The sequence below is a fragment of the Lactuca saligna genome, chromosome 2 (genome assembly GCF_052625555.1).
Source record: "Lactuca saligna cultivar CGN05327 chromosome 2, ASM5262555v1, whole genome shotgun sequence".
Lineage (NCBI taxonomy): Eukaryota > Viridiplantae > Streptophyta > Magnoliopsida > Asterales > Asteraceae > Lactuca > Lactuca saligna.
The window spans coordinates 87,871,763-87,884,988 of record NC_136418.1 but is presented as its reverse complement, the minus strand read 5'-3'; the positions used below and the strand labels follow the sequence as shown (position 1 = coordinate 87,884,988).

General features: G+C 40.4%; 1 protein-coding gene across 1 annotated transcript; it reads left to right on the top strand.

Annotated features, from left to right (window-relative positions):
- Positions 1-588: 588 nt before the first annotated feature.
- LOC145029846 (uncharacterized) lies at positions 589-1,810 on the top strand. Its single transcript, XM_078978301.1, has 3 exons — positions 589-858; positions 922-1,105; positions 1,200-1,810. Exons 1-3 carry the CDS (start codon positions 589-591, stop codon positions 1,808-1,810), a joined length of 1,065 nt encoding a protein of 354 aa, XP_078834427.1.
- Positions 1,811-13,226: the final 11,416 nt, after the last annotated feature.

Sequence of the window (13,226 nt, the reverse complement as noted above, 5' to 3'; positions counted from 1 at the left end):
ATTGCCTTTAAAAAAATGACAAATCCATATTGAGGGCCATATGTAATGGAGTTGTTGCATTTAATAATGATGTGGTTGGTGGACCTACCCAAACTGAAAAAAGTAAAGAAAAGGACAAACAAGATGGGACAAGTCAGGAAAAATCAGATTCTTCTTGTCCTTGGATGTTACATGCCTCGAGGTCTACAGATGCAAGCAGTTGGTACATTAAAACATATGAAGACAAACACACTTGTATGAATACAAGGAAGGTGAGATCTGCAGCAACAAAGTTTATGTCCAAAAAAATCATGGATCAGGTAGAATCCAACCCTACTATCCTAGTTAAAGCTCTCCAAGAACAATTACAGAAGAAGTATGGAGTGGGTTGCTCAATTCATAAAGTTTTTAGAGCTAAAGCATATGCAAAAAAGATTGTAGTGGGTGATTACAAAAAATAGTATGAAGTTCTGAGAGACTATATCCTTGAATTGCAATCAACCAATCCTGATACCACAGTCAAATTAGAACATGGAGATGTTTCAGAATCTAATTTGGTAAATTGCACTTCAAGATGTTTCAAAAGAATCTATGTTTGTCTATGGGGGGATGAAGAAGGGATTCAAAGCTTGTTTAAGAGATTTCGATGGGGCTCATATGAAAGGCCCTTATCCAGGCCAGATCTTAACTGCAGTTGGATTAGATTCCAACAATGGCATATACCCACTTGCATATGCCATTGTAGACATATACCTACTTGCATATGCCATTGTAGAGATTGAAAACTGTGAATCTTGGAAGTGGTTCCTTGAATGTCTTGGTGATGACTTGGATCTACATGCTATTTCTAATTTCACTTTTGTTAGTGACAAACAAAAGGTAATGGTTGTTTATATATGATTTTTAATGTTTATTTGTTAATAATGTGTAATTTGTTGCCAGGGTTTGCTACAAGCAGTTAGTCAACTGTTCCCATGTGTTGAGCATAGGTTCTGTCTCGGACATATACATGACAACATGCAGAAACAATGGAGAACTAAGGAATATGAAGATCACCTTTGGGATTGTGCCACAGCTACAACAGTGCCAGAGTTTAACCATTACATGCACATTTTAAACAACCTTTGTGAGGTGTTTAATGGAAACAGTGCCAAAGTTTAACAATTATAGTGCCAGAGTTTAACCATTACAGTGCCAAATTTTAACCCTTTTATATACAGGGAGAGCAAACATAGACATGTTGTTAAACAACCTTTGTGAGGTGTTTAATGGCAAGCTGGTTGATAGGAGAGACAAACCAATTATGAGCTGCTTGGAGTTTATTAGGGAATATATGATGAAGAGGATATGCAATCTCCTCAAGGTGCAAAAAAAGTGTGTAGGCCCACTCACCCCAACAGCAACAAAGATCATGGAGAAGAATGAAGCAGTTGCTACTCTGTACATTGCAGAATGGTGTGGTGATGAAAAATACCAAGTCAAAGGCCCATGGAATGATCAACATGTTGTTGATATGCATGAAAGGGTATGCAGCTGCAGGATATGGGAATTAAGAGGTATCCCTTGCAGATATGTGATTTCTGTGTTGTATAACAAAGCAGATCATGGTGAGTGTGTACACGAGCTCCATACTTATGTCCACAAGGTGCACTGGCTACAAACTTGGAAAACTGCATATGGGTACAAGGTGGAACCAATTAAAGGTCGGGCACTATGGCCTAGAAGTGAGTGTCCAATGCAGATCACACCTCCCCCACACTGTAATCAACCTGGGAGACCCAAGAGGAAGAGAAGGAAATACATGGAGGAGAAAAGTCAAAGCAGGAGTTAAAGTCAGAGTCAAAGGTCAGATGTTGTTCCTAGTGAGATTCATGGTCATGGTCCACATGGTAGTGGGAAACTAACAAGAAAGTTTGTTAGCGTGACTTGTAGTAAGTGTGGAAACAAAGGGCACAACTCCAGGACTTGCAAAGGTCAGGGAGGGACTTCATGGTCTATGTTGGTTTTATCTTTTGGTTTGACTTTATGAACAAGTTTGGTTTGATTCCTAGATGCAGGATGTCTTTTGTTGCAATAACTTTGTTTTCAATTAACTTATGACATGTATTTTGAAGATGGTAATATGTATTATGTCTTTAGTATGCTTTTGTGTTAACTACTTATGGATGTATTATATGTTATCTTTAGAAGGTTATGTATAACAACAGAACAAATCCATAATTGGTCAATATAAACTAAATTTTCACTACCATTACTATGCATTACAATAATGTTCCACATTAGCAAAAAAACTACTTAAACCAGACACATATACCCCTATCCTATTACAAAAGATAACCACAATCAACTTGTGGACTTACAACAAGAACACCAACACAACAACAACAAAAAAATCCAACTATAGACTAGGTAATATTTCAAAATAGTTGCTTCTTCTTTAATCTTCTCCATTGCTTTTTCATGCTTGCTTGCTTGTTCTTTTATATCATCCATTGCTTTTCGTAGCTTATTTATTGTCCTTAGCAACCCTGGTATTATAACTTTGGAATGAGCACACATGGGTTCATCATACCACCCAATAAACCCACATGATGAATTCTTGAAAAAAAAAAAAGAAGAAACATTAGATCATAAGGGAGCAGTCGTCAAAATAAAGTGTAACATACTTACCGGGTCAGGACATCCCCAAAATCGGCGCCCTGGGTTGTTATCTGTCCATGATGTCCGAACTATCGCCCACTTTTTGCAGAAGCACATCACCATTGTCGATGGACAAGATGAAATCATAGGGGGGGTGATCGATGGAGAAGATGAAATCAGAGAGGGAGTGATAGTTAGGGCTTATTGCTGGAGACGATAATAGAGACGGTGTAGTCTCTTTATGGACTAAATAACAATAAAATAATAAAGGGGCTAGATTAATAGACTAAAATACCCTTAAGTGAGAGGGGCATGGATAATTTAACGGGAGCTTGGTAACGACTATTAAGCCATTGGACTAAACTCGCAACAAATAGAAACTATTGGACCATCCTTGCAAGTCAAACCCATTTTGGACTAAACATGCTAGTTTTGACATAACACGGGGACCAAATTTGCAATTTTGTCTAAAATTTAAGTTCTTTTATAAAAATATCTAAATTTTTATATAAAATGTGCACTAAAATCAAGTTTTTATTCATCAAACCTCAATTTTTGATTTATAAATTAAGGGTAAATGTTAATGAGTTAAATTTTATTTTCCTTGAATGCATTTTTATAATTTTAATTATTATAAGATCATATTATGAGGTTCATAACTATTTTTATAGAATTTTTAAGGTTAAATTTCATAAATTTAGGTTTTTAGGGCATTTAGGGTTGTTGAGAATTTGTAAATCTTTGGATATCAAAATCAATAGAATATTTGAGACATAAATTTATCTTATGTTGTTATAACTCTTTTATAGTTATAATAATATTTGTAACTTATTTTATCGGCTTATTGGCATTCTATGTAGAGATTCTGAGATTCAAGCGAAATTGAGGAATCAAGTATACTAGTCATAGTCTTTAACTTTGACTTAAGTTGCTATGAGACTTTGACCTAATTTCTACTTCTAGGTCAAGTGCATGATATGTGTATATGATTCATAAAAAGGTGTTCGAGTCAAAGAGTGACCGAAATATGGATAGTCACTACAGTTAAGTAGTAGTAGAATTCACGTATTAATGTGAAATCTAGGTACACTATCCTTCAATTCTACTTGTTTCCGAGTTTCTAGTAGGTTATAACTTAGCTTCTAGTCACTAAGTCTAGTATGTGACGTGCCTATATTTGAAACTATCTTTACTTAAATCTAGAACCGATTTGCATTTTGATGGTTGTCACACAAGCCTTCGGTGTGACTAGGCCGTCATACAGGATCCCAACCTATCCAGACCACCTATCGGGTATGTTGGCCTTCAGCACAAAGCATGACCACCTCAACCTCACCAAATCATTAATAATGTACACATAAATAACATATTCTAGCATATATATCAGGTATAACTATCTCACAGATCATCAATCATAGCAATCTCATATACTAGAATACCGACCTAACCAGGTCACCAACATACCAATCTATCGAATCATCATATCATAACACCATTCTGCCTATCCTGATATCGAACATAATAGATCATAATCATATACATCATACTATAACCAGAAACAATGGAAACGAATACCCCGTGTCGATCAACAATCTCCCGAACATACACATCAGCCAATTTCTCGGCCGAAGAACCTTCTCGAACAGCCAAGAAGTGAGCACTCTTGGTCAATCGATCAACGATAACCCATATATCATCAAATCCATTCACCATATTTGGCAACTTAGTAATGAAATCCATCGATATTTTCTCCTATTTCCACATGGAAATCTCCAAGGGTTGTAACAGACCATGCGGTCTCTGATGCTCGGCATTTACCATCCTACAAGTCAGGCACCTCTCGACATACTCAACGATTTCTCGCTTCGTACACGACCACCAGTAATTCAAACTCAAGTCTCTGAACATCTTGGTGAGCCCTGGGTGAATGGATAAATGAGACTTATGAGCCTCCTCTAAAATGGTCTATCTGACTCCCCCATACATCGGGACCCATACACGACCATAACGGGTCATCAATCCCCGTCCATCCTACACAAATTGGTTGCTTTCACCCTTAATCATTTCCTTCTTCCAATGCTCTGGTCCCATACCCTCAACTTGTGCATCTCTGAGCAAACTCACAATTGGAGGATCCATGGCTATCCTCATACATCTTGCTGGGGTAGAAGACCCCACTACTTAGCGGCTCAAGGCGTCTGCTGCCACATTCGCTTTACCAGGGTGGTAAAGGATCTCACAATCACAGTCCTTGACTACATCCAACCACCTGTGCTGCCTCGTGTTCAGGTTGGGCTGGTCCATGATGTGCCTCAAACTCTTTTGATCCGAATATATGGTACAATGGACCTCATATAGATAATGTATCCATCAATTGAGGGAAAAACCACCGCCTTGAACTCCAAATCATGAGTAGGATACCTAGTCTCATGCGGCTTCAACTGTCGTGATGCATATGTAATCACCCGTCCCCTCTGCATGAGGACCACTCCCAACCCTGTGATGGATGCATCACAGAATACCACAAAGTCTTCAACTCCTTTAGGGAGGGTCAACACTGGAGCTTCACATAAACGCTGCTTGAGGGTCTCAAACGTGCTATGTTGCTCGGGGTCCCACCATAAATCCACCCTATTCCTCGTTAGACGAGTGAGAGGTATCACAATCTTGGAAAAATCTTGTATAAACCTCCAGTAGTACCCTGCCAATCCCAAGAAGCTTCTGATATCTGAGGGAGATTTCGGAATCTCCCACTGCATAACCGCCTCGATTTTGGTTGGATCGACCAAAATTCCCTCCTGGTTAATGAGGTGTCCAAGGAACTGGACCTCTCGCAACCAAAACTCACACTTCGAGAACTAGGCATCAAGCTGTTCTCGCCTCAAAACTCCTAATAACTCTCGTAGGTGCTCCTCGTGCTGATCCCTGGTCTTGGAATACACTAATATATCATCTATGAATATGATAACCAAGAGATCGAGCATTGGCCTACAGAATTGGTTCATCAGATCCATAAACACGGTTGGCGAGTTGGTTAGGCTAAACGGCATCACCACGAACTCATAATGACCATAACGAGTCTGAAACGCGGTATTCTCCACGTCTTCCTCTCTCACCCTGGCTTGGTGATATCCAGACCTCAAGTTAATCTTGGAAAACAAAGATACAGCCTCCAACTGATCGAAGAGATCATCTATCCTTGGGAGTGGATAACGGTTTTTCTCCGCTAACTTGTTCAACTCCCTATAATCGATACACATCCAGTGTGAACCGTCCTTCTTCCTGACGAAAAGGATCGATGATCGCCATGGAGAACTACTCGGACGAATAAACTGCTTACCCAACAACATCTACAACTGAGATGAAATCTCCTGCATCTCTGGTGGTTACCAACGGTACGACGCCTGAGCGATAGGGGCCACACCCCACAAAAGATCAATCCTGAACTCAACCTGTCTCTCCGGAGGCACTGCAGATAACTCCTCCGAAAACACATCAGCAAATTCTCTAACCATCGGGACCTCTGAAACTGAAGTTTGATCCCTGTCCCACGTATCCACCGCATACGCTAAGTAACAGGAGCCCCTGTGCTGATTATACTGTCGAGCCCGGGCTGCTGAACAAAACCCTGATCCTACTCTAGTGCCCTCTCCATATACCACCAGTTGTCCCCTACTTGGGGTTCGAACTACAACCCACTACCCTTCAAAATCGATCATGGTGCCAAAACGACTGAGCCAATGTATCCTCATAATCACACATACTTCCCCCCAAGGGAATAGGAATCAAATCTATCGGGAAGGATACCCCAAAAATCTTCAATTCACATCCCCTGTAGACCGAAGAAGCATAAACCCCGTGTTCGTTGGCGATAGAAACTCGCAACGGAAACTCAAGCTCACCTACTGGCACACTGAACTCCCTACTGAAAGTCTGAGATACAAACGACTGACTCGCCCCTGAGTAGAATAAAACCAATACAGGAAAGGAGTATACTAAAAATGTACCTAAACATAGGTATAAAAGATAAGCATAACATAGATATAAGGACTGAAATAAGAGATAGAAACATACCGGCAACCACATCCGGTGCTACCTAGGCCTCCTCGGTCGTGAGTTGGAAAGCACGCCCCTGAGCCTTTGGAGGCTCCGCCTTGACCAACCTCCCCTCTACAATCCTCAAAGTAGCTGGTGTTGAAACCTGCGCCAGTTTGGCGGCGACCTGCGGACAGTTGGTCTTCACATGACCTACCTGATGACAGTGATAACATATCCTCATATCTGCTGGAGGGGCGGACTGGCGATAGAACCTAGCATAGTGCCCCTCCTTGCCACATTTTTGGCACCCACCACCTGCTCGACAAACCCTTGAATGACCCCTGCCGCACTTTCCACAAGTGCGACTCTATTGACCCCCGGTCCTAGAATTAGCGGTCTTAGACCGCTTCGGTGCCGGATGAGATTGTGTTGGAACCTGACGCTGCTCCTTTAATTGCAGCTCTAACTCCAACTCACACCACCTAGTGGCTTCATGAAAGTCCAAAAGAGTATCACAATGTTGCGTGGCAACAAACAAACGGATATCGGTCTTGAGCATGCTCAAATAACAAGTCATCTGAGACTGCTCGGAAGCAAACTCCAGGCAAAACATAGCCCTCTCTGTGACCATGTAGGTGATCTCTATTACCGACTCTCCATCCTATTTTAAAGTCAAAAACTCATGAGCAAGGCGCTTCCACTCCACACGTGGTACGTAGCGAGAGCGAAACATATCCCTAAACCGCTCCCAAGTAATAGCAGCTCTCTGATCATTAGTGTACGACCCAATCATCAGTCTCCTCTAGTACTTGGCCCCAAGTCTCAGCAGGTTCAGGGCGCACCTGACCTTCTGATCAATAGGACATAAGCACATGAATAAAAAACCCTCCATGCCAGATAACCACCTCATAGCCCTGATTGTATCCCGGGTACCATCAAATGTCAAGGGCTTTGTATTACCGAAGTCCCAGTACTGAAAAGACCGGTCGACTCCTCCTCCACCCCCTGTCGCGGTTACAGCCGATGTGGCTGCAACAGAGGCCATCTCTACTAAGGCTACATGGCGCTCATCAAAGTACTCGACCATAGTGGTCTTAATTAACCCAAACATCTTTGGTAGATGCCCTCGAAACGTCGTGGCAATCTCATCATGCAGGATCTCCGGAATCCTGGCATCCAACTCCTTTCTCCCTATCTACACCTCTGGCTCAGGTGCTAAAGGCACACCATGACCCCCGTTTCCTGATCCTGATCCTAATCCTAACCCAGATCCAGTCGTAAAATGTCTCGTCATCACCATACTGTAAATATACCAAAGGCGTCAGATAAACAACATAATATCGAGAGATCAATTCTCACAAACTCTAGGGGTTGTGAATTTCTTGATACGCGTATGGGTCCTGTGCTTTTAGTAGTACGGGCCCATACCTTGCACACCTACCCATATTTGTCCCAAGTATCATTACAACCCTAATAATGTAGATAATCATAACGAACTCTCCATCCTCACTTCTAGAGGAGAACTAAATGTCTCATTACTGATCTATTGACTCTTCATAACTCTGCCATCCGTGAAACTTTCATCAACCCTATAGCACTAGTGTATGCTAACCATACATAACGCTAGACCTCATAGACTTTAGAATATCCAATGAGGCCATAAGGATAAGACCTAGTCTAACCTTCTCAGTCTATAAGATCTTAATTATATATAGCTGAGATACACACACCAGAAATCACAATAATGATATCAATCTCATATAAATAAAACCCTAGTCGGCATCATGTAATCAGGCAATTTATATCATGCAATCCCTGAAAATACCTAGCCTAGTACTAGCATGTTGTTTTAACATATCATAACATCAAATAACTGTATGGTATTTTGGGGTCTACTTACTGGCTCCAACTAATCGTACAATTCGCATCTTCCATCCATTATTTTCAAAACCATTTATATTTATTCTGAAAATTCCCTTGATTTGAGATTGGAATCGCACGAGTGTTTCTCCAATTCACTCAAACCAAGTCTCTGATACCAACTTGTAACATCCAAAATTTTAAGCCAAATTTAAACTTTTCCAACCATTAAAAACCAAATAGTGTTATACAAATTGTTTTCAAAATGTTATTCATCAAAGTGTCCCAAAAATAAAATCATAAGGATAAGTAGTGGTACGGTCACGCCTTTGGCTTGCCACGATCTCCTGATGTACCTGAAACAATAAATTGAAACTATAAGCTCAAGAGCTTAGTGAGTTACCCCCAAAATACCAATACCACACTAATAATACCATATCAGTAACAATTAACAACAACATGCATAGTCGCCTCCTGACCAGACCACCTTACAAGGCCTATAGTCTATCTGGATGTATCCTAAGCCTTCGGTGTGACTGGGTCGTCATACAGGCTCACAGCCTATCCGGACCGCTCATCGGGTATGTTGGCCTTCAGCACAAAGCAGGACCGCCTCAACCCCACCAAACCAATAACCATGTACACATAAATAACATGTTCTAGCATATATATATATATATATATATATATATATATATATATATATATATATATCAGGTATAACTATCTCATGGATCATGGATCATCAATCATACGAATCTGATATACTGGAATACCGACCTAACCAGGTCACCAACATAACAATCTATCGAATCATCATAGCAGAACAAGATTCTGCCTATCCTGATACTGAGCTTAATAGATCATAATCATATACATCATACTATAAAAAGAATATTAACCTAAAGGACCGGCCTTGGTGCCTTAGACCCTATTGACATAGTGAGGATAACTCACCTCGCTAGTGGCTCGGGATAATACTATCCACTCCTCCAAATATAGCTCCAACAGCCTCACCTGTACCCATGAGTAACCCTTTAAATAAATACTTAATTATGAAAATACCCTTGGAAGGCACAAGACAACCCCCAGTTAAAGTCAAAGTCACTGGTCAATGGTCAACAGTCCATGTTGTCCTATGTTGAGCACAAATTTTCCCCTCATCGAGTCCTTCCTGATTCAAGAATTACCCGACTCAACTCGTTGAGTCTCTAATAGACTCATCGAGTCGATACACGACCCAGTGCTTGAAAACCCAAACAGACTCACCAAGTCATCTCCCAGACCCGCCGAGTCCACACGGGACCAATTCGGACAAGGACCCTACTCGACTCGTCGAGTCATCTCCCAGACTCTCCGAGTCCATATGGTTATTCCCATGATCAAACAATACATAACCATTCTTTCGTTCCAACCAGTAGATCTATGTCCCTAGAGTGTATAAGCAATGTAAACTTGCTACCTTTACATATTCGCAAGCCGTAAAATCCGAATCCAAGCTTGAAATAAATCTCTACTCATAAGGGAAGGTTCTTTAATGGCCATACAAGGAACTTTATGTACTTAGGACCTAAGGGAGGATCAAATATGAAGTTTCAACCTCAGATCTAGCTCATACTCCACACTCCCTTCATGAATATGCTAAAGAAAACCCTAACTTCATCCATGACAAGTTCTAAGAAGAAAGAGATCAAAATATTAGCTGGTTACCTCCAAAACGTGCCCAAACTGAGATGGATTCAAGGTCTACACGAATTTCGTTGATGCTAGCAGCTTGATCTAAAAGTTTCCTTCACTAAATCACTTACCAAAGCTCCAAAACACTCACAAAGCTCCTACTCGTCGAGTATCCTTCCCGACTCATCGATTCAACTCATTAAATGATGTGTCCCAACCCGCTTCTACTCGATGATTCATAGGATCAACTCGTCGAGTAAGTCTTAAAACATGAAATTTATATTGAAAATAATGATACCTGACAATGGGGGCGTTACACCCATGTTTCTGGGCTACGCATTAGTATAATGATTTAATATTCAAGGTCAACCATTATAACCAATTTTGAAGTAATAAAAATGAATTACTTGAATATTATGTGAATTGTGTGATTTTATGTGCTTATATATTGGCTAATAAAGACATAATAAAAGTAAGCATCGAAAATAAAGTGTTAGATAAACCCGGTATCTATATATAAACTTTTTAGTGGTCGAAACAAGGATTCAGAATATATAAAGAATGTCGCAATCCGAGTTATAACGAAAAAGTTATAACATGTCGAAGTTTTACGGCAACACCGGCACGACATCGAGAATCGTAAAAAGTGACTTTTTGATAAACTAATTTTTAGCCTTAGAGATGTAAATAAAAGTTTTATTATGCGTTAAACCAAGAACATACATAAAAAGAATGCCCAAATCTTACTTTATATGAGGAAGTTATGATTTTTCTAAGATTTGGCGTAGTGGTGCACAACTCGAAATTCGAATATTAGATCGAGTGGTTTTTGGCCAATACGACCTAAATGAGAATTGAATATTTTGTTAATAGTAGTGTAACGGTAAAAATATAGACAAACACGGACGTCGGATGAAGAAGTTATGGATTTTTAATGGACTAATCATGTCCCAGACTGTTAAAAATATAACTTTAAAAATAGATTCAAAATTAGCTGATGGAGTCTAAACGAAAGTTGTAGAGTACAGTCCAACCTATTCGTGGATATAAATAACATTGAAAACGGAGCTCATATGCAAAAGTTATAAATTTTTGAAGTTGGAAAGGAAAATCCCGAGGCTGGGTGCGAGGGTTACGCCCTACGTAAACCGAGGATACCTCGAATCGTAGTACGCCTTGCGTACAAAGTCCTTATGCTTAGCAGACTAATCCTTCCTATGGTCCAAGATAGGTCATGAAGCCCCACCTAAGTTGCAACGCGTGTTGTACTATCCTCGCTGTACGCCCCGTGTAAGCAGCAGAACGTTGCGCGTACTAAGAGGCCTCGCGCCTATAAAAGGGCTGCAAGGGCAACCGGAAATGTGACAACCCGAAACTTCTAGCCATGTAATTGATCTGTGTTCAGCACAAAAACTTGAGTTCATTATCTTTTGATACATCTTTTGGTTCCATATGGGTGCTCTAGACTTAGTATATCCTGGATATAAGTCCTAGGAAGGGTTGGAAAGCGCTTAAGTATCACAAAATCAGACCAAACACACCAAATAAGGTGTGTGCAGCCCCACACTTGTGTGTGCGGCCACACACTCGTGTGTGTGGCCACACACTTGTGTGTGCGGCCTGTGTGTATGGCCACACACCCTCAACCTCACACTCAATCCCTTATATGGATGGATACGCCTTCATTCATTCATTTGGATGTTTCTCTTCTCTCTCTCTACTTTCTCTCTCTAAAATCATCAACCAAGAACACTTGGAAAGCTTCCAAATTGTGATATACTCCATCTTCAAGCTAAGTATAGTGGTAAACACTTGAATCCCAAGCTTAAAACTTATCATATTCATCATGTTCATCATCCCTTGAAGGTGTACAGCTGCACACCTTCATATGGGGCAGCATACCTTCAAACCTCCTAAGTGTGAAGAGCAAACACTTAAAAAATCATCATATGGACTCAAATGAGGTGTGTACGGCCGCACACACACTCTGTACGGCTGCACACTCTTATGTGCTACCTCACACACACTCTTGGCTGCACACCCCAGCCGCACACTCACTTTAATGCCCATATTTGGCCCTAAACTTGCATCAATCATTAAGTCTGGATCCTAGGGCACTTATTCTTAGTAATTCCAAGTCCTAAGGATGTTTTCCTATCATGTTAGTCATGAAACACCTAAATTCTCACTCACCTTTGTGTCGTCACGTGAATAATAGGGGCCATAGGTGTTCAGGGCATCCGTTGACACTCGAACCCTACATTAAGTGGTGAGTTCATACCCCTACCCTTTTTCACTGTTTTCACTGTTTTCAGGGGGGGATACAAGCAAAGCACAAGGAATATTTGTGCTTTAAACTTGTTCTTACATGTGTTGCTTTCCATAAATTTATATGCTTTTAACACCAAGAATCATAACAGATAACAGTTTGAACTTACGGAACGTACTATCGTATTATTTGTGAAAAACATTATATAATGTTGCATTTCATATTTTCACAAATGGTTTTCCACATCATATCAGTTAAAAGCGTAACCTTCGAACTTGAGATATGAAACCTAGTACATCCTTTTGTCGTCGGTAACACTCCTCAAAAGTACGTGAGTGGAGGATCATCTTTCATAACAGTACTTTCCATATTATTACCTGTAATTTTGTTATTCCCATAAATTGGAGACATGTCCTCGGTAACACTCCACCAAGAGATTACGCGAGTGGAGGACCGCGCCCGTAACCAGAATCTCCGGGATTTAGAGAGCGTAACTTGAGTGTATAGATCTATACGGGGCTGACTACCCCACACCTGGCTTCTTGCTACGGCCGAACCAAAAGGTTCAGGGTGACGAAAGTCATAAGGGTATATGGATGACTTATTTCCATATTTAGTCTTATTGTATGGTTATGGAACTCGCAATTTGAATAACCGAGATTTACAAAAAGGTAATAATGAACAAGCAATTATGTTTACTTTCATATATTAGTTTTATATATGTGTTAAAACTAATACAATTCACAAGAACAACCAGGTTTTC

Coding starts and splice junctions, on each gene's coding strand:
- LOC145029846 (XM_078978301.1), top strand. CDS start 589: ATGAAGAAGGGATTCAAAGCTTGTTTAAGAGATTTCGATGGGGCTCAT. Junction 859..921: donor TTGTTAGTGACAAACAAAAG/GTAATGGTTGTT, acceptor ATTTGTTGCCAG/GGTTTGCTACAAGCAGTTAG. Junction 1,106..1,199: donor GCACATTTTAAACAACCTTT/GTGAGGTGTTTA, acceptor TTTTATATACAG/GGAGAGCAAACATAGACATG.